Source organism: Eptatretus burgeri, chromosome 11, assembly GCF_056783735.1.
Source record: "Eptatretus burgeri isolate ZD-2024b chromosome 11, Ebu_testis_v1, whole genome shotgun sequence".
NCBI classification, from domain to species: domain Eukaryota; kingdom Metazoa; phylum Chordata; class Myxini; order Myxiniformes; family Myxinidae; genus Eptatretus; species Eptatretus burgeri.
The window spans coordinates 71649606-71675077 of NC_140971.1; the positions used below are offsets into that span (position 1 = coordinate 71649606).

Genomic DNA, 25472 nt, shown 5'->3' on the forward strand with positions numbered 1-25472 from the left:
CTACCTTAGAATACTAAAAAGGTGACAAGACATATTTAGTCATCCATAAAGTATATTTTTCAAGAAGAAAGAATCTGAACTTCCATATAAAATAGAGAATGAGATAAGATGAATATCTTATATCTGTTCCACTAACTACCAACTACCATTCAGGCACTCACAAATACATTTTTCCTTCAAATTTTTTTTCCATGAAATATGTGGAGGCCCTTGGGCAACTGCCCAGATTGCCCATGCCTCAACCCGGCCCTGTTGGTAGGTGACAGGAACAAGCTGATTCGATTTTAGTTCAGGTCCGGATGCAGATCCGACCTATCGGTGGGATACAAAACATAAACTGTTCAGCTCGGTGGAGGTATGCGCTCTACCTAGTGCCATTATAGTTGTATTGTGCTGTTTTATACCACATGAATTACACGGTACCAGAAGCAAAGTGAGGCAGGGTGCCTCAAATGCATAACAACACATCATTGGTGATGTGCGCTTTTAAGCATAAAATGAAATTCTGACTCAAAGGAAGTGTGCAAGACAGAATTGGAGGCAAGGGGTGATTGCATGCATTAAGTGAGAAGGAGTAGCCTGATGTTGTCTTTGTGGTTATGGCGGTGGCTTGGGATCCTATGGTCCTGAGTTCGAGTCCCGTTGGCTACTGAATTGACACCAGGGGGTTGACTCAGCCTGTCAGCCTTCTGAGGACGGTGAAATGAGTAGCAGTATACTGGTAATAGGAGCACTGCATCAGCGACACAGTCGCGCTTCCAAGAAATGATAACTAACTACCCCGGTGATGCAACTAACAGCCAAAAAGGCAGCACACGATGGGAACTAAGAAGGAGTAGAGGTGGAAAGGTTCTCCATGACATCCTCGAGAAAATTTTTCAAGCAGACATGATAAATTCCCTTCTAAGGAAAATGGCACGTGGGGGATTTTTTTTTTTTGTATACATTGTTGAGGCTCGTATAAGAGCTAACACACAGAACATGTAGCAAAGGGAGCACAAGAAAGAGGGAAGCCCAACACAGTGGGGAACAAAACTGCTGAAGGGCTCCAGTCATTATTGACACCATTCCATGCCTGTTTCAATCAGTGTAAATCGACTGCGTAGCAAGGGATATCCAGCATGACACAGCAGACATGCAGACACTGATGATGGACAAAGACTCATGGCGCGGCATTGTGAACTCTTTCTCGGATGTGTCTGCTGAGTAGTAGTAGTAGTCAATCGGTGTTCAGAGGGTTTTGACTTATTGAATATGCTGTGCTTTTGCAGTTGCTGTGCTGTGCTTTGAAGCAACTGCCGTACACAAAATCATGCTCGCTGCACACCGCAGTGGCATGACCAACGGAGACTACATCTTCTTCAACATCGAACTCTTCAACAGTACTTTGTATGGTATGGACAAGGCCAAAGCTACTTTCACTCGGTAGTACCATTTAACTTTAATAAATAAGTCTGGTGTTGGTTTCGTGGTAAGGATGGCTGGCTTGGAATCCTAGGGTCCTGAGTTTGAGCCCCGTTGGTTACTGAATAAACACCAGGTGGGGTCGACTCAGCCTGTCATCCTCCTGAAGTCGGCGAAATGAGTACCGGTATACTCGTATAGGGGCGCAGCATCAGTGGCACAGTCATGCTCCACGAAATGATAGCTACCTGGCAGCCAAGCTGCTATAAGCGAAAACAGAGAACCTTAATAAATTATATGAGTAAATTCATTGGAGTTAAATGACTTTCAAAGAAGCAGACTGCCAAAAGGAGATAAATGGTATTAGTTAGTCCACCCATCTCAGTGAAATTCAACTTAGTTATTGCACTAAATGAAGATATTTTTTTTAAACCATCTTCTTTACTTTCTGATCTTAGACCTGTGATTGAACTGCTTCTCTGAAAGGAAACTGATAATGTTTGCAGTTATCCTTGCCTGGAAACTACTTATAGTTGCCATTTATTTGGTCTCACCGCTCTTCACCTTTTCGTTATCACGTCTCATGACTGGTGTTTGACCATACAGCATCCCTTGTTCTGTTAATTATTATTACTATTTTTTTTTTAACAATAACTGTGTAAAATGAGTAATAACTTAAAATCACACTTTACATGATCTTTTGTCGATTTGAAAATGATGTTTGAATTCAAAAAGTCGAGGAGAGGTCATTTTCCCATTGGTAGTTATGCAAACAAAGTTCGACAACCATTTCTATTTTCAATTCTGTTTAAGATACATCAGCTAATATATACAAGGGTGCTTCAGGATTGACATGGACATTTTCTTTTAGATCAAGCAAAAATATCAGTTGAATGCTGAATGTTTCTTCAATTTACAATAACTTCATATGTATGTGGATTTCAATGATATTGGAAATTAAACAGCAAGTGTGATCGCCACTGCCGAAAGCATTCTGCATATTACCAAGATTGTGGCTCACATGCACTGTAGTGTAGAGATTTATAAATAAGTTATTTGTGAAAACTAGCAAAGCAGTTGAGATTCACAGGGAAACCATCTGTAAAATTTGGTGATACATATCTTTCACCGAGTTGTGTGTTTCCATGGTGCAGCAAATTTTAAAATGGCTGTGAATTTGTGAGTGATCCTCAGTATCTTCGTATGCACGAGCGAACTGCTGTCATTCAAGCAAGCAATATAAATGTAAAATAGCAAACTTGAAGAATCATTTGATTGAAATTTGCGAAATTGCAGAATAAATGGATCTTTTTTTTTGTATGCCTTATCGAGGCTCGTATGAGAGCCAACACACAACACAGAGCAAGGGGGGCATGAGACAAGAGGGGTGGGAGTGGGAAGGACAAAACAGTGGGAAACAGAGACATTAGATATGTGGAAGAGAGAGGGATGGGGTGGGGAACACAGGGTATACAAGATGGACACCACAGGGACTTTCAGGAAGGAAAGCAGGGAATTTGAAGAAGGTGGGTTTGGGGTGGATTAACGGGGGTAGAAAAGATCAAGGATTTGGTGGGGGACGATAAGAGGTGGTGGTGAACAGCGGTTTTGAAGGCCTGGAGGGAAGAATGGGATTGAACAGAGTGAGGGAGTTTATTCCAAAGGTGGGGAAAAAGAAGAATGAAAGAGTGAAGGTGAGCAGTGATTCGTGATTTTGGTAGTTTTACCAGAAGGGGGTTGTTGGCTGACCTTTAGCACCCTGCGGAAATATGGTGGGGCCAAATCGCAGACACAGCAGGGGGGCGAGACCGGAGAAGAGATGGTAGAAGACAGAAAGACCACGGACCTGCCTGCGGTGAGAGAGTGAGAGGTCCAAAGACTCAGCCTCATTGCGGGAGATGCCAATGATCCGAAATGCCTTGGTTTCCACAGCGTGAAGCCGAGAAAGGTGAGGCAGGAGCACCAGTGCAGAGGGGAGAGCAGTACTCCATCAGGCTGCAGACTAAAGCTTTGTATGTGGTCAGGAGCTCAGGTGGGCCGAGGAAGGACTTTGTACGACGGACGATTCCCAGTCGGCAACTGGCTTTGGAGGCGAGGTTTGAAATGTGGCTTTCCCAGGAAAGATCATGGCAGATAGCGAGACCCAGAAGCTTGAAAGAAAGGACTTCTTCCAGAGGATTGTTGAGAAAGTGGATGGGGGTGTTTTCCAAACGGTCCTTTCGGAGAGACATAGTGAGAGTGTGAGATTTGTCCGGATTGAAAGACATGTTCCATGTGTTGGACCAGTTTGTGATTTTATCCAGATCTGCAGTTAGCGAAGAAGCTGCTGCTTGCCAGTCTAAGGGATGAAAGATGGTACGGCAGAGGGTGGAGTCATCAGAAAAGAGATGAAGAGGATTTCCAGAGAATCGGAGAGATCATTGATGAAAACCAGAAAAAGAACAGGGCCCAGAACGCTACCTTGAGGAACTCCAGCCTGGACAGAAAGATGGGATGAAAGAACTCCATTTAGGGCCACACGTTGACTGTGACAGGAGAGGAAGTCTGTGAGCCATGAGTGGAGATGGCCTTGGATACCATAGGAAGAGAGTTTGGTGAGTAGGGGCAGGGTGCCAGACTGTGTCAAAAGCACACAATATGTCTCGGGATATGGCTCTGATTTCATGTACGGCATTGAGGACATCCATCCATTGTTGGGAGAGCAGAAGCAGCATATCCAGGGTAGAGTGACCTGGTCTGAAACGAAATTGATGATCGGAAATCAGGCCTTTGGAGAAGAGGAAGGATTTAATGTCTGAAGCGATGATGGATTCCATAACCTTGCTGATGATTGGGAGAAGGCTGATTGGTCTGTCGTTGCAGGGATCTGTTTTTGCACCTTTTTTATGTCGGGCAGTTATGTTTGCTGATTTCCAAACAGATGGCAGATGACCTTGAGCAAATGAGAGGGTGAATAGAACAGAGACAGGGTGAGCAAGAGCAGGTTTTTAGGACACGTGGGCTGATGTCGTCTGGACCGGTTGCAGAATCGGAGTCGAGGTTTGACAGCAAGCTTTTCACCTTGTCAGAAGAAAAGGAAACGGAGTCCAGCGACAGTTGGGTGCGACTGGGTAAGATGGGTACAGAAAGCGATGGGTTTTGGACACAATATTTCGATGCAAACACCGAGTTTAGGCATTCAGCTTTTTCACGTGCGGTATCAGCAGTGCGGACATTTGAGGGAAGGGAGGGGATGGAGGGGGAACATACACCAGAAACAGATTTGATTAGACACCTCCAGGATTTTGAGGAGGGAGAGAGGTTTGAGAGTTCAGACTTGAGCCTAGAAAGATGTTGTTTTCTGGCTCTCCTGAGGGTAGATGCACACTTGTCCGAGTTTTATGGAAGGAACTGAGATTACCGTCAGTTGGGTTTGCTTTCCATGAGGCAAAGGCAAGTTGTTTCAGGACAACTGCCTCGCCACAAGCCTCAGTGAACCATGGGCAGGAGGAAGGGTAAAGTGTTGGAAGTGAGCCATCAATCTACTGTATATTCTCACTCGGATTTCAAGGTGAATGCAAGGTGGTTACCAAAGGACCTCAGGTTTTATTGAAAGACAACTCATGTGGCCAATGCAAAAGAGCTCCTGAAATGCTACCAGATCAACAGAGAATATTTCCTGAAGATTAGGTGTGTTTTTAAATGTGCTGAGACCTGGGTCCATATTTTTTTGCTCGAGTCAAAGTAAGCCGGCATGTAGTGGATGCATTGTTGATCCCCGCCACCAAAGTAATTCAAGGTTCAGCCATCATCCTCAAAAACTTTTGGCAAATGTCTTGAATCCTTAACAAGTGAATGTGTGCAATTTGTTGAACATGGGAAAACCACGAATGTGTAGGACAGTGACGACTTCTACAATAAAGTGAGACAAGCAATTAGAGTACACATATAGTGTCTGGTGTGCTGTCTCAAGGTGCAACTCAACTGTACAATAATGCTCACGCTCATACGGCAAATGTGACCACTACGACTTCAGCAGTGACAGGTTGGGAAATTATATATTATCCCCTATTAAATTCAAACTTCTCATCTTGTGATTTTTATCTCCTCTGATCACTTAAATAACATCTGGGTTTCAGCTTACTATAATGCAGTTATCACGTATGTATGTACATATGTATATATGTATGTATGTATACATGTAGCCAAAATCGCATCCAATGGTGGGTTGTGTGCTAGTCCAGAAGTGCATGGGATGCTGAAGCGAGAATTCAATTGTAAACACATACATGCAAAAGTACGAGTCTACTTAAATCAATGCCAAGCTTTCTTAAATCACAAATTCAAACACGAATTTGTCATAATATTGAGGATAAGAATTCATTCTTATTGATTCTTTAATTACCTCCACCACCAAAAATGGACAGGGGTTATGTTTTCACCCCTGTCTGTTTGTTTGTCTGTGAGCAGGATATCTCAAAAAGTTGTGCACTGATTTGGACTAAATGTGGTGTTCAGATTGGGTATGTGGCATGGGCGAATTGCTTAGATTTTCGTGAAGATCCAGATCCGGATATGAGGATTTTAAAGTGATTCTTCACCATTGAAAAATGGGGCCAAAAACGATAAAGAACAAGACATTTCGAAAAGTTGTGGATGGATTTTTACAAAACTTGGTGGATGAGTTGGGTAGATGACAAAAACAAGTTGATTAGATTTTGGTTGAGTTCTGGATGTAGATCCGGCCTATCGTTGGAATACAAAACATAAACTGTTCAGCCTGGCGGAGGTATGCACTCTACTGAGTGCAGTTCTAGTTAAATAATGCAACAATCACAGAACATGTTATACAAGTTGTTCGAAAAGAATAGTACTCAAGTGCCCGTCGTAGACGGGCCCTTCAGCGAGTTAAAAATAATGAAGAACAATTTATCTGTGCCATATGGACACTCATTTCAGAGACTTTTTTTGTGACAAAGTCAAATGTTTCTACACAAAGGCAATTTTTAAGGGTCTATCCAAATGTAAGGAATCAATAATACAAATCCATCAAATAGTGTTGAAGAGTTTAGAGACACTGGAGGTGTGAAAGACCAAATTAAAGGACACAGTGGTCGAAAACCTTCGTTCAGAATACCCGACAATATAAGAGCTGCAAGAGAAGCTTTGCATGCTTCTCAGAAAAAGTCAATACACCGATTTACACAGCTGGTGGGACTATCTCTCACATGACTGTTGGCAGAATCATAAACGACAATGTGAAACTATCTGTACAAGATACAGTTACTGCAGCACTCGACCAAAATAAATAAGAGGGGAGAAAGAAACAAGACATATGGACAGCCCATGGCCTCCCTACTCCATGGATCGGTTTCCTCCCACCTACTATCTATGGGGGAAACTCAAAGTCTATGAAAACAACCCTCACACACTGCAAGAGTTGAAAAATAACAGAAGGAAAATCAGATGCATATCAGCTCCAGTTCTCAGCCAAGTCATCGACAACTTCAGTGTCCATGTGGCAGCTGTCATCCAGAGGTTCCTTAACAAACCTCTTGAAGAAGTTCAGTCACTCAAACTTTTGGGCCTCACTATCAGCCATTAATTTTATTGGACATACCACGTAGTGGTCTTTTTCTAAAATATATCATAGCAGTTTATTTAAGATGCCCAGTGGAAGCAAGGTTTCACACAAACAAAGCAGACTTCCTTATTTAAGAATAAATGTCTCCCAGAAGCCCGACCACCACCAACCTCAGGTTATCGATATGTCATTTTTCTAGACTTCTTCGCTAACTTTGTCATTCCTGAATATTAAAAAAAAAAAAATGAAGTTCACGAATTTCAAGTTTACACAGTTGTCAAAAACTAACATTGTGAACTTGCTAACAAAAACTGACATTGTGAACTCTGTTGTATATCCAATCGTACCTCTTTCCTGGAACGGTGACCATGACCTCATGTGTTATTTGCTGCAGGTCTCACACTCTCATTCTGTCTCTCTGAAAAGACCATCTGAGGAATCCTACTTCCTCAACAATCCTTTTCAAGTTCAGTCACTCAAACTTTTGAGCCTTACTGTCGGCCATTATGATCTTTCTTGGACAAACCACCAGGGCCATTTTAATAGCATTGTAGGCCTTGGGCAAAGCAATGTACTTGGGGCCCCTACCCACCCACCCACTGAAATGAAAACGAAAGCTTTCAGTAAAATTAAACATATAATTAATTGGTCGAGCAAGAATTAATCAACACAAATATTTGCAACATTTCTTTGCAGAGAATTGTTTTATAATTGGTTGGAAGTCAATGTTCTTCAGGATGTGATTTTCCATGCACATGAGTGAACGCCAGTTCATACGCTGCTGTCCTATTGTGCTGCGAAGATGATTCTTTGTTAGTTTCAATCTTGAAAATGAGCGTTCCCCCATACAGTTGGTCACCATCATGCACATGAACACTCTGAATGCGATTTCAACATTGGTAAACACAGATTTCAAGTTATCTGAAATGAGTTTGCTGTACACCGCAGGGAGAGTCACATTCTTCATCGTGGACCATGTAGTGCTTGAGCTGCTTGCATTCATTTAGAAGTTCACCGTAATCAATGTCTTCATCAGGCACAATGTTTCACCGGCTGCAAAGCCAGCGAAATGTTGCCTGAGACCAGGTCTGCTCTCGCTTTTTTGCTGAAATTAGCGGAGTCGATATAGTTTTTTACTTTTGGTTGGAAGTTCCTTCTTCTTCTTTAAAAAAGTATATGCATGTTTATATATATTTTATAATTTAGTAGTGGCGCGCTCTATTCATGGGGCCCCTAAAATCATGGGGACCTGGGCAACTGCCCTGCGTGCCTATGCGTCAAGATGGCTCTGCAAACCACTTATTCAAGTGATGCCAGGTCAGTTGTTTGGGACTGCCACTGGTAGCATGTAACCCAGTGCTACCTGCAGCATGATTGGGTTGTCAGTGACTAAACCAGCACTCTTCAATGGCTTTCCTCGTGGGGAGGGTGAATGTGACTCCCTTCCAGGAATAAAAACAACACTACACAAAGGGTGAATGAGCTCCATTCGGGAGTCAATGGCCATCGAGTAAGAAGATGGTGTCTCCTAAAAACACCCATCCAGATTGGACCAGTTTGTGGGAGCTAGGGTAGCCGAGAGGGATCGTGGAACCCTTAATGTGAGGCGGATGAGCTAGTTTTAGCCAATGGCAACGATAAAAATAGCACTGCAAAGCGGGCGTAACCCCTCAGCCCCTTGACGCAAACTAATTTCAAGATGGTGGCCATATTGAAAATGGCAGCATGCTCATTTTCGAAAGGAACCTTCCTCAACTCAACCCCAACACACCCAGCAAAAATGGATTTAATCGGACAAGGCGTTCTCCTCGAAATTGACGGAAACCAAAAGTTGACAGACGCCCGGATGGAGGCCCGCCGGACAACGCCTGTGACGACAATACCCCTTAGCCCAATTCAGGCTGAGTGGTAAAAAGTTGGATGAACTAGTATTTAGCCAGTGGCAAACACAAAACTACACCCGTTGGGAAGAGGGTGGGTATAGTGTTGCTGAAGCCGTAGAAGGCATGTTCCTCGTCCAGTGGATGACACTGCAATCCAATTATTTCCCAACACCTCTTTTGTACCATTTTCATGGTATAAGTGGGCACTGATATTTGGTGTCAGTGCTTATTTGTATAATTTAAAAAAAGTTGGCTTCCAAAGCCAGTCATTGACTGGGTACCCTCAGTCGTGCAAAGTCTTCCTTGACACTCCTGAACTTTTATCCACCTTCGAGGCCCTCTCCATGGAGGTTAAGCCAACCTGCCTTTTACAACTGCTGATAGGGGGTGTGGTTGTTGTCTCCGTTGAACGCATAACGACGATAGCTGCAACGCTAATGATCGTGCAGATCTAATGATAGCATTTATTGTGTTTTAAATGGGAGTTTTGCAAGCAAGAAAAGAAAGAATAATACCACTGCAGCACTATTGATTGTCTCCAATGTGTCCAAATGGGGGGTTTTGCAGGAAAATAACAAGTATATTTAATTGCATGGCGTTTGCACATGATTAAGGATCCTTTTTATGAGTTAACAGGTAAATCGGGTCCATTGTATTGAACGAATAGGAAATTCATGACGTGCGAACTCCCGTGAAAGGGGGGATAGTTGTGAAGTGGGTGGGGGTGGGAGGAGGTTGGGATGCCAAAGGATGATGGGAGCGGTTTGAGATGGAGGAACGAATGGGTGGATTGTTGGACTAAAAGTTGGAAAGTTGGGGGACATTACTCCAGAAATGAACACATTAAACTCACAATGCATCTCCCTCTCAACAATGCATAGGGAATCTATCTAAGTATATACTTAAGAAATATCTCTCTGGGGAAAATCCTACATGTCTGAATGCACGGGGGTCTTTTCCATAACTGCAACAATATGCATCCAGGAGGCCGATTCCATTTTTTTTATCTGCTTCAACATGACTGGAATCTCTGGTTGTAGCACACACTTAGCTATGTACCCTTAGGTGACAAATCCTGCCCCACTCGGTTCAATAAAGTGGTACTGTGAAATGCCACCGATTTGGTGTACTCCTTTGAATACTTGTTCCAAGTTCAGCAAAGCTGCATGTTCACCAAAGGAATCAGCTGTGACCAAAGTAGCTTTAATTGATTATTGCTTTACTGTTTCATAGAAATCTTGGGCACTGCTGATACATTTTCTCATTTTCACTCTATCTGCAGCAATCCCTTTAAGGGTTGCAACTAACTCCATCTACCGGTCCTTTACCATGGCTTGTTGCACTAAAGTTCCAACCATGCTTTTTACCTTGTTTTTCTGACAGAGGCTGGATGGCAGACATCACATACTTGCTCTAGAATTGGCTTGCAGGTCCATCTGGCCAGACTCTAACTTCAGTAACACCTTCAGGCATCCCAGGCAATATCTCATCCATAAATGCTTCAGCTGATGTTTTCTCATGATGCTTGGATAACCACATGAGGGGACACGTTCCCTCTGAACCAAGTTACAGATGTGGATAGTGTAACTTGTGTCTGATTTCGGTAAGCTGATTGCACCTCATCTTGGGAAATACAGGTGAAGTTTTCTGCAGAATCCATTTGTAGGACAGCCATGGTATAATCAGCTTTCAATGCTTCAGCCTCGTCTCCTTCATATCTCTCAGCCTGTTTTCGCTTCACAAAACAGTGCCTGAGGAATTTGGGAGCAAGAACACATGCAGTCATAAAGTTCTTCTACTGTGCCAGTCTGCTCACATTTGATAAATCTGCCACTGACTTCTTGTCATTGCATCCACTTTGAACTTGTTTGTTTTAATTGGTTGTCATTGGGAGGGGTATCGGTCTGGTTAAATCCACAGATATAATTATTGCTTTCAGCAAAGTAGCATTTTGCTTCATCGGCAGACACCAAACAAGATGATGGGAATTTTTTAAGTGAGGGAGTATTTCTGGAATGTATTGATGAATAGTACCAAGGGCCGTGATGAAATTCTGGTGGCACTATATGTACGGTGCCGATAGTAAGTCTACATCCCCTTTCAAAATTTTCACCTTTTGTTGCCTTATAGCCTGAAATTAAATTGCATTAAAACAGACTTTTCCCACCTGTATTTACACATCGTAAATTACAATTTCCAAGTGAAAAACAAATTCTACAAATTTCGGAAAATTAATTGAAAACACAAAACTAGAATATCTTGGTTGGATAAGTGCCCACCACCCTGAGGTCATACTTGGTGGAAGCATGTTTGGCAGCAATTATCACTGTGAGTCTGTTAGGATAGGTCTCAACCAACTTTGCACACCTTCATTGGGCAATATTTGCCCATTCTTCAGCACAAAACTGTTCAAGCTCAGTCAAGTTGCATGGGGAGCGTTGATGGACAGCAAACTTCAAATCATGTCACAGATTGTCGATTGGATTTAGGCCAGGACTCTGAGTGGGCCACTCAAGGATATTTATCGTTTTGTTTCATTTCCTTTCCGGATGTTTTCCTATAGTTCTGTTTGTTTGTTTTTTCCAGTATATTGGCTTCGATGTCTATTGGCATGCAAAATTTAAGCTCTCTGCGTTACCTGGAACATACCGATCTTTAATATCAGTCAGTGAGTCAGTCATTCAGCGAGTCAGTGGTGAGAATGAGCTTTATATGTTAGATAACAAACAATGCCAGCGAGCAACTGGTGACACTGGATAGTAGGCAAGCCTGACTGAACTGATAATGTAAATTCAGCATACATAAAAACAATATTTCAACTACAACATGTGCAAAATACTTATCGATATAACAAGATGAACTGTTCATTGATATTGTTAAGGATTTCAGAATCCGGTCTGATGAATGCATCCACACATCCTCAGACAGTTATTTCCTTAAATGCATGTTCAGATTAGCCCCATCCCCATGTCTAATGGGATTTTAAATGTGATGCATTGAGAAGGGTGAAGAATATATCCCCTCTCTTATGGGAAGCTTTTTTTCTTTACGACAGACACGTTTACACACATTTCTTTCACGAGCGCCGGCGCCCACCTTATTTTTCCTCAGCAACGTTTATGCACATATTTTTCGCGAGCACTGACGCCCGCCTTTTTTTTGAGCGCACGGGTCGTCATGGTAACAGTGCGCAAGTGGGGCAGGGTGAGCTTGGGGGGACTCTGCGGCCGCCGAGACGGGCCACATATATAAAAGAATTGGAGGTCCGTACAGGGGGAGAAGAAAGCGAGAGAGGAAGCGCGTGAGAAGAGAAGCGAGCAAGAAGTGGGCAAGCGAGTCAAATAGAAAGCGAGATCTGAAGCGCGCGAGGGAAGAAGCAAGCCAGAGAGGAAGCGCACAAGTAAGGAAGCGTGCAAGCGAGGGAGCGTGCAAGCGAGGAAGCGTGCAAGCGAGGAAGCGTGCATGTGGGTGTCTGACCAGCGCCAACAACGAGACAATTCGTCCTTCCCAGTGCTTGAGCAAGCGAGCATGTGGTGGCGTGTGGGTGTGAGCAGCGCCGACAACGAGTGAGGCACGGGCCGGTCACCAACGAGTGAGGCACGGGTCAGTCACCGACAGACCGTGTGGGTCACTGGACGTCACCAGTTTCATGAAGTGTGAGGAGATACTCGTGTCTCAGCACCAGGGTCTAAACCAGCGGCAGACGATCTGTTCGCGAGTGGGTGTACGGCAAGGCTGGGTGCTGGCGACGGACAAGACATGCACGCACACATTTCAGAACGTTTTCACTTCATGGACGACTACTCTCTGGTGAAAGAGATGACTCTTCTCCCCGCCCCCCCCCACTCCCCCCCCCAATGATCTGCTGGGTACCCTTGTCTGTTTTTAGCTGCAAGTAAGTCAACCCCCGATAAGCATCTGCTCTTTGTCTCTTTAATGTCATTTTGATTGATTTTGCTTGATTAATTATTCATTTCGATTGCTTTGGAATTTATTCATTTATTTACCTCAGGAGATAAAAAAATTTTTTAAATTTATTTTATTATTAATAAATCATTTGTTGACTTCCAACCTGTCTGTGTTTGTCCTTTCCTTCCATTGGCCTAGCATTGTCCAAACCTCGATAGACTGGGAGGTAATTACCACAGATTTGACCAAAAATAGTCAGCACACACCAGCGGTTAAAACGCTCGGCCACCCTAATTAAAATCAATCGAGATAACATTGGTACTTTGCCGAGGGCACGCTCCCCACTCAGGTAACCACGTGACCTCTAGTTAAACGGCATAATTAGACGGTGGACACTGGAACTCGTGGTTGACTGGGTGGCGTTCGTGGTTCTAAAACAACCCACTATGCCACAACGTTAATTGTGAGCGGTGGCCCCAGGTCTGGCTCTTCTGAGGACAACCGGCGATTAATCCCCCTGAGTGACAAGCTGGTGTCTCGGTACCCATGGCTGCAACAGTATTTTTCTACTCACAAGCAATGATTTCGTTAGCGTAACAAGGATTGCAAGAGATCAACTTGGATGCATCAGATGGCAGGCCGACTGAGAAATGTACTCAAGTAGTTACATCACTTCCTTTTATCTCGATTATCATGGGAATACAGCAACTTCTTGGGCATGGAATCCATCAGAGCGACCAGACCAGTAGTAGGTGCATCCAACCGCCATAATCTCACCACTATCTGGTCTCCGAACCTTAGAAATTACTGCAATACTGATATTCAAACACTGGAGCTCAGAAGACAGCAGAGACACGTGATCATCCTCTCTTAGAGTGAGGACATTCCAGGCACCCACCCGAAGGGACCGCCTCAGGTTAACCCGAGGAGACTGTCATCTGGTGGACAACACCTTAGCACCACCCAACACACACCACCACAACCCGACTCGGCAAGATTTCTCCATGGTTCTCCTCAGAACATCAAGGAATGGGGGTCCTGAAGGCTTTACCCCAATCCCATCATCCGGTGAGCTGCCCTGTGAAGGGCAGCTGCACAGGAGGTACTCCCACGGAGTGGGTTTTCAGTGTCATTTGTTTTGTGTATGTTGCAGTATGAAGTGTTTTACGTGGCCAGAGTACAAATCCAGCTACCAAGCAAGCTCCTAAAAAGAGGTAACCCAACTGCAGAAGGACGTCTGCAGACACAGTTGGGCACCAAATATGGATGGCCGTTAGCTCACAATAAGCTCTTCCACCCTTTGACAGGTGTCTTAAAAAAAAATCCTGCTGGGTGTCCATATCCATACACCCTCCTCACCAATAAACCTTTTAGGGAGACTAAGCCGCCAACAGCCTTACCATGAAACAGGTTAGTACAGGTTTACATGGAACCTGCCACAAGTCACAGATCTGATCTGGCCTGACCTGACAAAAAGCTACAGGACTGATCAAATCTCTGATTACAGCAACACTTTAACACTGACCAAGGTTTTGCTGGTGATGGAAAATTCCACTGTAAAAAATGTTTTAGCTGAATAATTCAGCATAACTATGATCCCAACCTTCAGGGCAGAGAATCTTCGTTATTGGGGGTCAGATCTCCCAATATTTTACATGTTTATAAACTTTCGATAACACTTTTTAAAAACTGTGCATTTCGAGTCTCCAATTTGTTTTAAGAAAAATGAGCCTGATGTGTTCTTTGTATGGAATGGCCCTCCTGGTGAAACTCCCAAAATCCAGACTCACTGCTCACCTCCACTCATTCATGCCTCTCTTTTTCCCCTCACATGTGGAGCCAACTTCCTCAATCTCTTCAATCTCAATTTCCCCTCCAGGGTTTCAGGACAGCTGTTCACCACCATCTCAGGTCATCTCCCACCCACAACCATGATCTTTTTGACCCCCATCGACCCTCCCCAAGCCCACCTTTTCCCAGTTTTTAAGCGTTTCCTTCCATTTCGATTATTGAGAGTTTGTGGCTGTATCCATCTCGTTTACACCCTGTATCCTCCCCTTGCTCTAATTCTTCCCCACATTCTTATTTCTCCGAATATTCCTCTTCGTCCCTGTACGCTGCTGTTGGTATGTTGTTGGTATGTTGTCGTTCATTCGTTCGTTCGTTTTCTCTTTCTCTCTTTCTCTCTTTCCCTCTGTCTCTCTGTCTCTCTCTGTCTGTCTCTGTCTCTCTCTCTCTCTCTCTCTGTCTCTGTGTCTCTCTCTCCTGTTTTTTTTGTTCCGCTATGTCCTGGTCTATTCTGTGTTCTAGCTCCTCCATGAGCCTCGACACTGTATACAAAAATAAAACTATTGCTTGAAACTGCTCAACCTGTGGCCAAAGGTTCCTCCAAACCACATCCCACCACTTGATTGTCATTTTCCAGGGAGTTGATATATATTCCTTCTCCAAACAGGAGGCTTAACGTCTGATATTCCACACTCGTTAAATCCTCCCACAAGCAAAAGCCACCCAATGAGCCACTGAGAATCTTATACAATGTCAGTAGGTGGATTTTCCTTGTGGGGCTGATACCCCACAAATAAAAGAACAGGTGCTTTGACATGCAGATTAATCTGATGCATCTGTTGGAGCTACCTCAAAACTGACAAATGACATTGTATTTTAGGATGTTAAAAAAAAGATACGTTTAATGTTTTCACTTTCATGCAATAAATAAAGTTTACTTTTCAATGTGTGGGGACAAGATGAGATACTGTATAAAACTGTGTGAGAAAGAGTTTTATCATTAGTAGCTAGTACGGCCTGTAATTCCCAGAAGCTAAAAGCTTACATGGCGTACTCTAGAATGGACAAAGAAAGTCAATGTCTGGGATTGCCAATGGGTGAGTTTCATAAGAGAAGCACAGATTTTTATGGTTTGGGGAATTTGGGGGGTAAGGGGGCATGTTTTTGGGGGATTTTTTTTGGAACTTGTGTGATAAAGGATGATGGCCTTTCCTGCGCTCTGTGGAATTAATTTCTCCAACAGTTTATTGTCGATCTTCACGTTTAAATCACTAAAATATAAATAAATGCACCAACGATTTGGAGTTGACACCTTACTATTGAAATTAATCAAAGTTTTATTCATAGTATCTGCATGAATATAGCGTGATCACACTGACATGGTGCTCATGGTTAGTGTTACATTACTTTCACACAACTACAAATACTCAAGGCATTGAGCTTGAGAGCTGTATTCTCAGATAGCTTTTGAAAAAAAAAAACTTTCCCACTTCATGAGCAACGTGAGCACATGGGCCCTTTGCATTTGTTAGGAAGTCAGACAAAGCTTGTTCTGTTGTGCTACTTCATTCATCCCCTTATCCTTAAAAAAAATGCTGCTGTATGGGGGAACACAAAAATATCACAGACAAAGGAGAACGGATTACCCCCTTCTCTGATTTGGACCTTCCTCACATTAAAACCACTGTGGCGGTACCATGAGGTGCCGTAATTGATGAGCCTTCGAATGGGAGATCGAATCAAATTGTAGAATATACAAAAAGTTAAAACGTAGTTGTTAAAAAATCGTTGCAAGAAATTGTGGTTTTAAAATGAACTAGATTTGTAACTACTGTGTGACATTCAGAAGGTAAAATGAAATATTTTGAAGTTCACTTTTCATGATCAGTGACCGAGTATGTGGGCATACAGGTGATGGCAGGTGGAACAGCTTTGATGCAGAGGCCAGGCTTGCTCACAGGGCACTTCGAACTATCACCCTGCTGCGTTACAACAGCCCCGAGTTTGACAGGTTTACCATCGAGATGAAGCAGCGATCGCTGGAGATGTTCAATTTCAGCTACGGGGATGATAACGTAAGAATAAATTTTAACAATTGCGAGAAATGTACATGAAGTGAAATTACAAAAAACTAAATTGACAAATACTTGGAAGAGACTTCAAATTTGTCATTGACTTTTGTTGATAACTAAGCTTGGACATACAAAGGCAGTTTGAGGATGATGTAGACTTTTATTTGAGAGAATATGAAAGGACAAAGAAGTTGATGAAACATCAACAACTTCTCAGTTATTCTGCTGCCACACACAGACACTTGTGCCATCAAGTTGGAAAGGCCTTTATGTTATCTAGATATTCATATTTGTGACTGTTACGCAGCAATTTCAGGACCTGTTTCGACGCCTTCATTGTTCACAAACTTAATGCCTCTCAATGTTCAATAAATGGTCCATAGATTAAAATCACAAGGTGGCAAATCTCTCGACTGTATGGGGGACAATTGAGAAATCTTCAAACAATCTCCACTAGAGTACGAGTGATCACATTTGACGTTTGAGTGTGAACAGGACCACTATGGTCTGCAACCTCAAACATAAACCTACTCCAAATTACACAAACAATCCACCAAGGTCCCTCCTGCATTCCAAGTCACACACAAAGCAATGATTTCTATCTGGTCTACAAACTTCCACATTCTCTTCAATCTCATTCCTCCCTCCAGGTCTACAAGACAGTTGTTCACCACAATTTCAGATCATCCCCAATCCCAAGCCATGATCTTTTCAACCCCTGCCACACCTCCCCTTACCCCCCCTCCTCCCTACTCCAAACACATCTCCTGAGGCTTTCCTTCTGTATCCACCTCATCCAACCCATGCATCCTTCCCTTTCCTTCATTCCTTCACACATCCCTTATTTGTCCAAGTCTCACTCTATTTTGTCCTTCAACCCTGCCGTCGGTATCCCCTCCCCCCTTCGTTCTGCTGTTCTTTTTGTTCTGTTGCATCCTGATCAGTTCTGTTTTAAAGCTCTTCAATGAGCCTTGACTGTGTACAATTTTTTTTTCAAAAGAAGGGATTACAAGGGGATTTGAAAGAGATGTTTCAACTAATGAAGGGTGTGGACAAGACAGGAGCAGTGGAGTTTTCAGCAGTGGACAGTGTTAGATATGTGGGCAATAGCTTGAGGGTAAAGAAGATGAGAGTTAGGACAGTGTTAAAGCAGAAGTTTTTCAGTCAGAGAATGGTTAATGCATGGAATTGTCTTCCTAAAAAGGTAGTGGCAGTGGAGGGGGTGGATAGATTTAAATGTGAATTAGATACTGTGCCTATAGAAAGTCTACACCCCCTTTCAAATTTTTCACCTTTTGTTATCTTATATCCTGGAATTAAATTGCATCAATTCAGACTTTTACACCTTTATTTACACATCATAACCCACAACTTCCAAGTGAAAAACAAATTCAACAAATTTCAGAAAAATAATTTAAAATACAAAAGTAGAATATCTTGGTTGGATAAGTGTCCACCCCCCTTATAATAGAAATTGTAAATTAGCTCTGGTGTAACCAATCACCTTCAAAATCACACATCAAGTTAATTGGCCTCCACCTGTGTTAAATTTTACTGATGATTATTTGAGAATAAAATAAACTGTTGCTGTGGATTTTCTCTGCTGGGTAGTGCATTCCACATCAAAGACTCAATCATGAGCACCAACGAGCTTTCAAAAGACCTCCAGGATAAAGTTGTGGAAAGGCACAGATCATGTCAGGTCAGGTCAGGTATGGGAGCATGTGCTGGAGCAGCATGACGCTGCGTCCACTTTCTGCCAATACTCCAGATGCCTGGCCCATCCCCATCTCCTTGAGATACCGATCAACCTGCTGCAGCCACGAGGCATGTGGTCGGCCCATTGGCCTCCTCCACTCATGAGGCTCCCTCGCTGAGAGAATCTGGTGAGCAGGATCAGCATCAGGAAAACGAGCCACATGTCCGTACAGCCGCAGCTGACGCTCTATGCAGGTAACAAATCTCATTTGAGTCTCTCGCAGCAACCACTCGGACACAAAGTCAGACCAGCGATAGCCAAGGATTCTTCGAAGAGACCTGGTACCAATTGAATGAAGTCTCAGATCCCTGGTCAGAGTCAAAGTCTCACATCCGTAGAGTAAGACTGTAAGCACCAAGGACCTGAAGACTTTCTCCTCCTGCAAAGGTAAATCCTGAAGGCTTTGCCCCAATCCCATCATCCGGTGAGCTGCCCTGCAAAGAGCAAAATCACAGGAGACTCCCACAGAGTGGGTTTTCAGTTTTCTTTGCATTTGTGGGTTTTGCAGAATGAAGTTTTTTTAATGGAGGCCAGAGTGCAAATTCTGCCACAAACCTCCAAAAAAAAGTAACCCAACTGCAGGAGGACGTCCGCAGAAACAATTGGGCACGAGGTATGGATAGCCGTTGGCTCACAAGGAGCTCCTCCACCCTCTGACATGTTTTGTATTTAATGCTGCTGGGTGTCCATATCCATACACCCTCCTCACCAGGAAACCTGCTGGGGGAGACAGTTTAGTCGCTGACCACCTGACCATGAAACAGATTAGTACAGGTTTACATGGTACCTGTAGCAAGTCACAGATCTAATCTGGCCTGACCTGACAGATCAGGGTATGGGTATTAAAATCTTTCCAAGGCCTTGAATATCCCTTGGAGCAGTCAGGACAATCATTAAGAAGTGGAAGGGGTATGGTACCACCAAGAACCTGCCTACATCATGCCGTCCCTCCAAACTGGATGACCAAACAAGGAGGAGACTGATCAGAGAGGCCACCAAGAAGCCAATAGCAACTTTGAAAGAGATACATGGCTTTATGCCAAATCTGGTCACTGTGTGCATGTGACACCAATATCCCAAGCACTCCACAAGTTTGGCCTGTACGGTGGGGTGGCAAGAAGGAAGCCATTACTCAAAAAATCCCACCTTGAGTCCCTTTTGAGGTATGCAAAAAAACCACTCAGGAGATTCTGAAGCCATGCGGCAAAAGGATTTGTGATCTGACGAAACCAAGATGGAACTTTTGGGCCCAAATGCAAAATGTTACATTTGGTGCAAATCCAACACAGCACATTTCCCAAAGAACACTATCCCTACTGTGAAGCATGGTGGTGGCAGCATCATGTTATGGGTACGTTTTCCATCAGCAGAGACTGGGGCACTTGTCAGGAGAGATGAGAAAATGGAACTAGCAAAATACAGAAAAACCCAAGAGGAAAACCTGCTGCCCTCTGGAAAAAAAGCTGAAATTGGGACAGAAGTTTACCTTTCAGCATGACAATGACCTGAAGTATAAAGCCAAAGTTACACTGGAGTGGCTAAGGAACAAAAAGGTAAAGATCCTTGAGTGGCCCAGTCAGAGCCCCGACTGAAATCCAATTGAAAATCTGTGGCATAACTTGAATATTGCTGTCCATCAATGCTCCCCACACAACTTGACTGAACTTAAACAGTTTTGTGCAGAAGAATTCGAAAATATTGCCCAATCAAGGTGTGCAAAGTTGGTAGAGGCCTATCCCAACAGATTCACAGCTGTCAGGTCAGGTATGGGAGCATGTGCCAGAACAGCGCGTCGCTGCGTCCACTTTCCGCCGGTACTCCAGGGGCCTCCGTCTGGCCATCCCCCAGGCAGATGCCAGGCCCATCCCCATCTCCTTGAGATGATGGTCAACCTGCTGCAACCACGAGGCACGTGTTCGGCCCACTGGCCTCCTCCACTCAGAGAATCTGGTGAGCAGGATCAGTGTCAGGAAAACGAGCCACATGTCCATACAGCCACAACTGACGCTCACGGACCATGCAGGTAACAAATCTCATCCGAGTCTCTCTAAGCAACCGCTCGTTGGACATGAAATCCGACCAGTGATAGCCAAGGATTCTCCGAAGAGACCTGGTACCAAAGGAATTAAGTCTCCATCTCAGATCTTTGGTCAGAGTCCAAGTCTCGCATCCATAGAGCAAGACTGGAAGTACCAAGGACCTGAAGACTCGGACTTTCATCCTCCCGCACAGATACCGGCAGCGCCACACCCCATGATCCAGTGAATCCATGACTCCCCAGGCCCGACCCAGACGTCTGTTGACCTCTGACTCACAGCCAGCAGAGACATGAATATCACTGCCAAGGTAAGTGAATCTCTCCACGACCTCAACATCCTCACCACAAACAGACACATACAGGACAGCAGCATCCAATATGTCACCGAAAGCCTGGATCTTAGTTTTGACCCAAGAAACCCGTAATCCCAGTGGCTCCGACTCCTCATTCAGCACATCGAGGGCCCCCAAAAGGATATCTAAAGTCTCCGCAAAGATGACTGCATCATCTGCAAAATCAAGATCCGAGATCTTGACATTCCCAAACGATGCACTGCAGCTTGATTTCTCTGACATCCTCCCTAAAATCCAGTCCATACAAGTGCTGAAAAGTGTGGGGGCCAGTACACACCCCTGACGAACTCCAGTAACAACTGGAAAAAAGTCAGAGATGGTACCACCACACTTCACAACACTCTCAGTACCAGAGTAGAGTTCAGACATCAGATCGATCAGTTTTGGTGGCACCCCACGAAGACCAAAAATCCTCCAGAGGACATCCCGATTCACTGAATCGAACGCTTTACAGAGATCAACATAGGCTGCAAGCAGCCCCTGCCAAAACTCTCGTCTGCTTTCGGTGGGGACACGAAGAGCAAGGATACGGTCAATCGTTGACCTCTTTGGTGTAAAGCCTGACTGCTCTGGAGGCTGGTGCTCAAGCAGATGGTGGCGAACCCTATGAAGAATTATCCTAGCAAAGACCTTGCCCGGCACTGAGAGCAGCGTCACCCCTCGGTAGTTGTTGCAGTCTTGGCGATCACCCTTCCCTTTCCAGAGAGGAACAACAAGGCCCCTCTTCCAATCAGTTGGGATGATGCCTGTGTTCCAGGCAGAGCACAAAACTGCATGCAACGACACGAGTGCAGCATTTCCACCAGCCTTGAGAAGTTCAGCATGGATGCCACAGATCCCTGGAGCTTTGCCCCGTTTCAACTGGTTCACCGCAGCCCGTGTTTCCACAAGCGAAGGTGGACCACAGTTGATTCGAGGGTCAGCAACAGGGATTGTAACACCCTTGACATCCAACTCGACAGCTGGGGGATCAGCCTGGTACAACCGCTCAAAGTAACCGGCCCAGCGGGCCTTCACTTCAGACTCCTCTGTCAAGAGCTTACCACTCTCTGCTCTAACTGCAGTGCTCCGAGGGATGGGCTTGGATGAACGTAATGCGCGAATTCCCCTGTAAGCGGGACGAGAATCACATGTCCACAGGTGATGCTCTACCCCCTCACAGATTCCTCGCACATAGGCCTCCTTGTCCACCCTCAGTGCACGTACAGTTTTACGCCTCAGCTCCCTGAACAGCTCAGCTCTGCCATTCAGCCTGGCCCTGCGACTCTGGTCAATGGTATCTAGTGTCCCTTGAGAGAAAAAATTCTTCTTTGCCCTGCGGTGAGTTCCAAGACATCCACCGGCAACATCAAGGACGGTGGTCTTGAAGGCACTCCACAACTCTTCAGGACCCCCCAAAGCACCCAGACCCCCAAATGTCCACTCAGCCTGTTCGCAAACTCCTCAGCTACTCTCTCATCCCTGAGCTTGCCAACATCCAGCCGAGGCTGGGATGGTACCATTCTCCAGGATTTAAGGTGCAGCTTTAGAGTTGCTACAACAAGCCTGTGGTCAGTATTGAGGGACTGAGCACTCCGGTAGACCCTGCAGTTCTGGATCATCCTCCAACGACCGTCAATGAGGACATGGTCAATCTCCTTTGCCACACCGCCAGCGTTGGAATACCAAGTCCAGCGATGAGCTTGTGGGCGCTGAAACCATGAACCAGCCACCCACGTCCATGACTTCTTGCAAAGTCAAGGAACTTAGTGCTATTCTGGTTCATAGTTCCTGACCCATGGGGACCAACACACACCTCATAACCATCCCTATCAGTTCCAGTCGATGCAATGAAATCCCCCAAGACTAGAAGTGTATCTCATCTGGGGCACTGATCAACCACATACTCGAGCGTGGCGTAGAATGCATCTTTCACGGTGAGATCACTCGCCTCAGTCGGAGCATAAACAGAGACCAGGGAAATGACACCTAAGGAGTGACGAATCCTTAATCTCATAATACGCTTGTTGACCAGTGTTACCTGAATTATCATTGGGGTCAGCTTATTGGACACAGCTACAGCAACTCCTTGGGTATGGTAACCATCAGAGCGACCAGACCAATAGTAGGTGTAACCACCCACCATTATCTCGCCGTAATCTAGTCTCCGAACCTCAGAGAGAGCTGCAATCCCGATGTCCAAACGCTTGAGCTCAGATGATAACACAGACAGGTGATCATCCTCTCTTAGTGATAGGACATTCCAGGCACCCACCCGAAGGGACCACCTCAGGTTAACACAAGGAGACCGCCGTCTGGTGGACGACACCTCAGCACCACTCCGACACACTTTCCTGCAATCTGACCCAGGGATGTTACCCCATGGTTTCCCTCCTATCATCAAAGATTGGGGGTCCCGAAGGCTTTGCCCCAATCCCGTTATCCGGTGAGCTGCCCTGCGAAGGGTTTTCAGACTTTTTTGCGTTTTTGTGTTTTGCGGAATGAAGGGTTTTACGGTGGCCGCAGTGCAAATCCTGCCACCAACCTCCTAATAAAAAAGTAACCCAACTGCAGGAGGACATCCGCAGACACAGTTGGGCGCTAGATATGGATGGCCGTTGGCTCACAAGGAGCTCCTCCGCCCTTTGACAGGTTTTGTTTTTAATCCTGCTGGGTGTCCATATCCAAACACCCTCCTCACCAGAAAACCTGGTGGGGGAGATGGTTTAGTCGCCGACAACCCGACCATGGAACAGGTTAGTACAGGTTTACATGGTACCTGTAGCAGGTCACAGATCTAACCTGACCTCAGAGCTGTAATTGCTGTCAAAGGTGCTTCCACCAAGTATTAACTCAGGGGTTGGACACCTATCCATCCAAGATATTCTAGTTTTATATTTTTAATTAATTTTCTGAAATTTGTAGAATTTGCTTTTCACTTGGAAGTTGTGGGTTACGATGTTTAAATAAAGGTGGAAAAAGTCTCATTTAATGGAATTGAATTCCAGGCTGATTTAATGGAATAAGGCAACAAAAGGTGAAAAATTTTGATAGGGGGTGTACATTTTCTTTTGGCACTGTAGGTGCCTAGATGCATTGTAGATGGAGGGGTGTGGGGATATTGGCAGGACTTGAAGGTAGCTTGTGTGTGGATGAGTGATGATTTCTGGGGTTGGTGCAGTGCAGTCATGATGGGCCTAATGGCTTCCTCCTGCACCATAGTTCCTTGTGTGTGCCAAAGCTATCCCCTGTCCTGATGCTCTTTCATGACCCACAGAAAACAATCCAAATTCCGAGCCGAACCTTTATGGGGGCACTGCATCAGTAGCAGAACTGCAACCGTTAGAGAATGGTGCACTCCTCTGGACCAAACTTGTTCATGACTCCTGGTCCAACATGGATAGATTCATTCACTCCCATGCTCGGAATGGAGCATTGGTTTGACTGAAAGTTTCTTTGGCAAGGGCTACAATCCTGGATGGGTTGCCACTCTGATGCAGGACATGACTGAGGCAATGTGTTCAATGTGCCGGCAATAGCTGTCCACTCTTTTCGAAGGACACCGTGGGATCTTTAACATCCAGGAACTCATGCTAGCAGACGGGACCCCCGGTTTAACAACCATCCAAGGAACGGCACACACATTAATGAATTGTACTGCCTGTGGAAGTGATACTTTATAGTGAGGGTGAGATTCTAACCCAGGCTAGACTGTCCAAAGGTGAGTGAGCGTACCGCTAGGCTATCCTGTTAGCCTCCAAAACAATGAGAAATGAAACTAGAAAGCATCTGAAAATGCAAAGGTCGTCTGCTTTGAATTCAGACCTTCTTCTTCTTCTTCTCCTCCATGGTAAAAAGTTATGGCACACACACACACACACACACACACACACACGATTGCAAAACACCGTCTCCCACTGCACAGGGGGCGGGCTAACTTGAAAGCATCTGAAAATGCAAAGCCTGTCGCTTTGTATTTGGACTTCTTTCTCTTCTTCTTCTTCTTCTTCTTCTTCTGTCTGCTAAATGCCACATTTGACCTCTTGACCAAATTCTTAACTTTTCTTCACCATATTCTCATAATAAAGCTTTGTTGAAAATTTGTTGTCAAAAGCTCAAATGGTAAAAAAGTTACAGCCGACAGACAGACACACAGACGTGATTGCAAAACCCTGTCTGCCACTGCGCGGGCGATGGGTTGAAAATAATAAACCTCAGCAGCTATGTAAGTACAAGTCACATCAGAAGTCTTTTGGTCATAAATGTGATATTTCTATGTGCAGGTGAACATGTTTGTGGAGGGATTCTACAATGCACTATTACTGTACGCGCAAGCACTACATGAAGCAATGCTGCATGAGGATCACATGCCCAGTGGTGATGAAATTATGCGACACATGTGGAACTGCACCATTGCTGGTAGGCTAATGATGCATGTCGTGCACCTCTTCTTGCAATCCCCACACCTTGCATATTTTGCGTTGCTTTTGCTTTTGTGCAAACAGCAAAGAAAAAAATTTCCCAGCTCAGACCCAACAAGTTGACAGCAATCTTGCACAAAGTAGGTGTCTGATTTAAATAGGCCATATCAAGCACAACATCAGGCAGGATTGTTATTTCTGACACAAACGTTCATCAACGCCTGTCACTGGTGACTGGGATTGCACAACTAGTAAAGGAAGAAAACAATCCAGCTTCCATGGATTGAAAGCATGAATTTACAG

At 44.6% G+C, this 25472-nt stretch overlaps 1 protein-coding gene across 2 annotated transcripts in view; it reads left to right on the forward strand.

The window, feature by feature from the left end:
* NPR3 (natriuretic peptide receptor 3) overlaps window positions 1-25472 on the forward strand; it is a 40732-nt gene that overhangs the window by 5304 nt on the left and 9956 nt on the right. For both annotated transcript variants that reach the window (XR_015049455.1, XM_085846935.1), the window contains exons 2-4: window positions 1272-1394; window positions 16459-16622; window positions 25032-25167. Coding sequence is in view for 1 of the 2 variants with exons in the window: in XM_085846935.1 (XP_085703061.1) it covers window positions 1272-1394; window positions 16459-16622; window positions 25032-25167 (423 nt within the window). In the remaining variant the exon portion in view is untranslated. The remainder of the gene's footprint in view (window positions 1-1271; window positions 1395-16458; window positions 16623-25031; window positions 25168-25472) is intronic.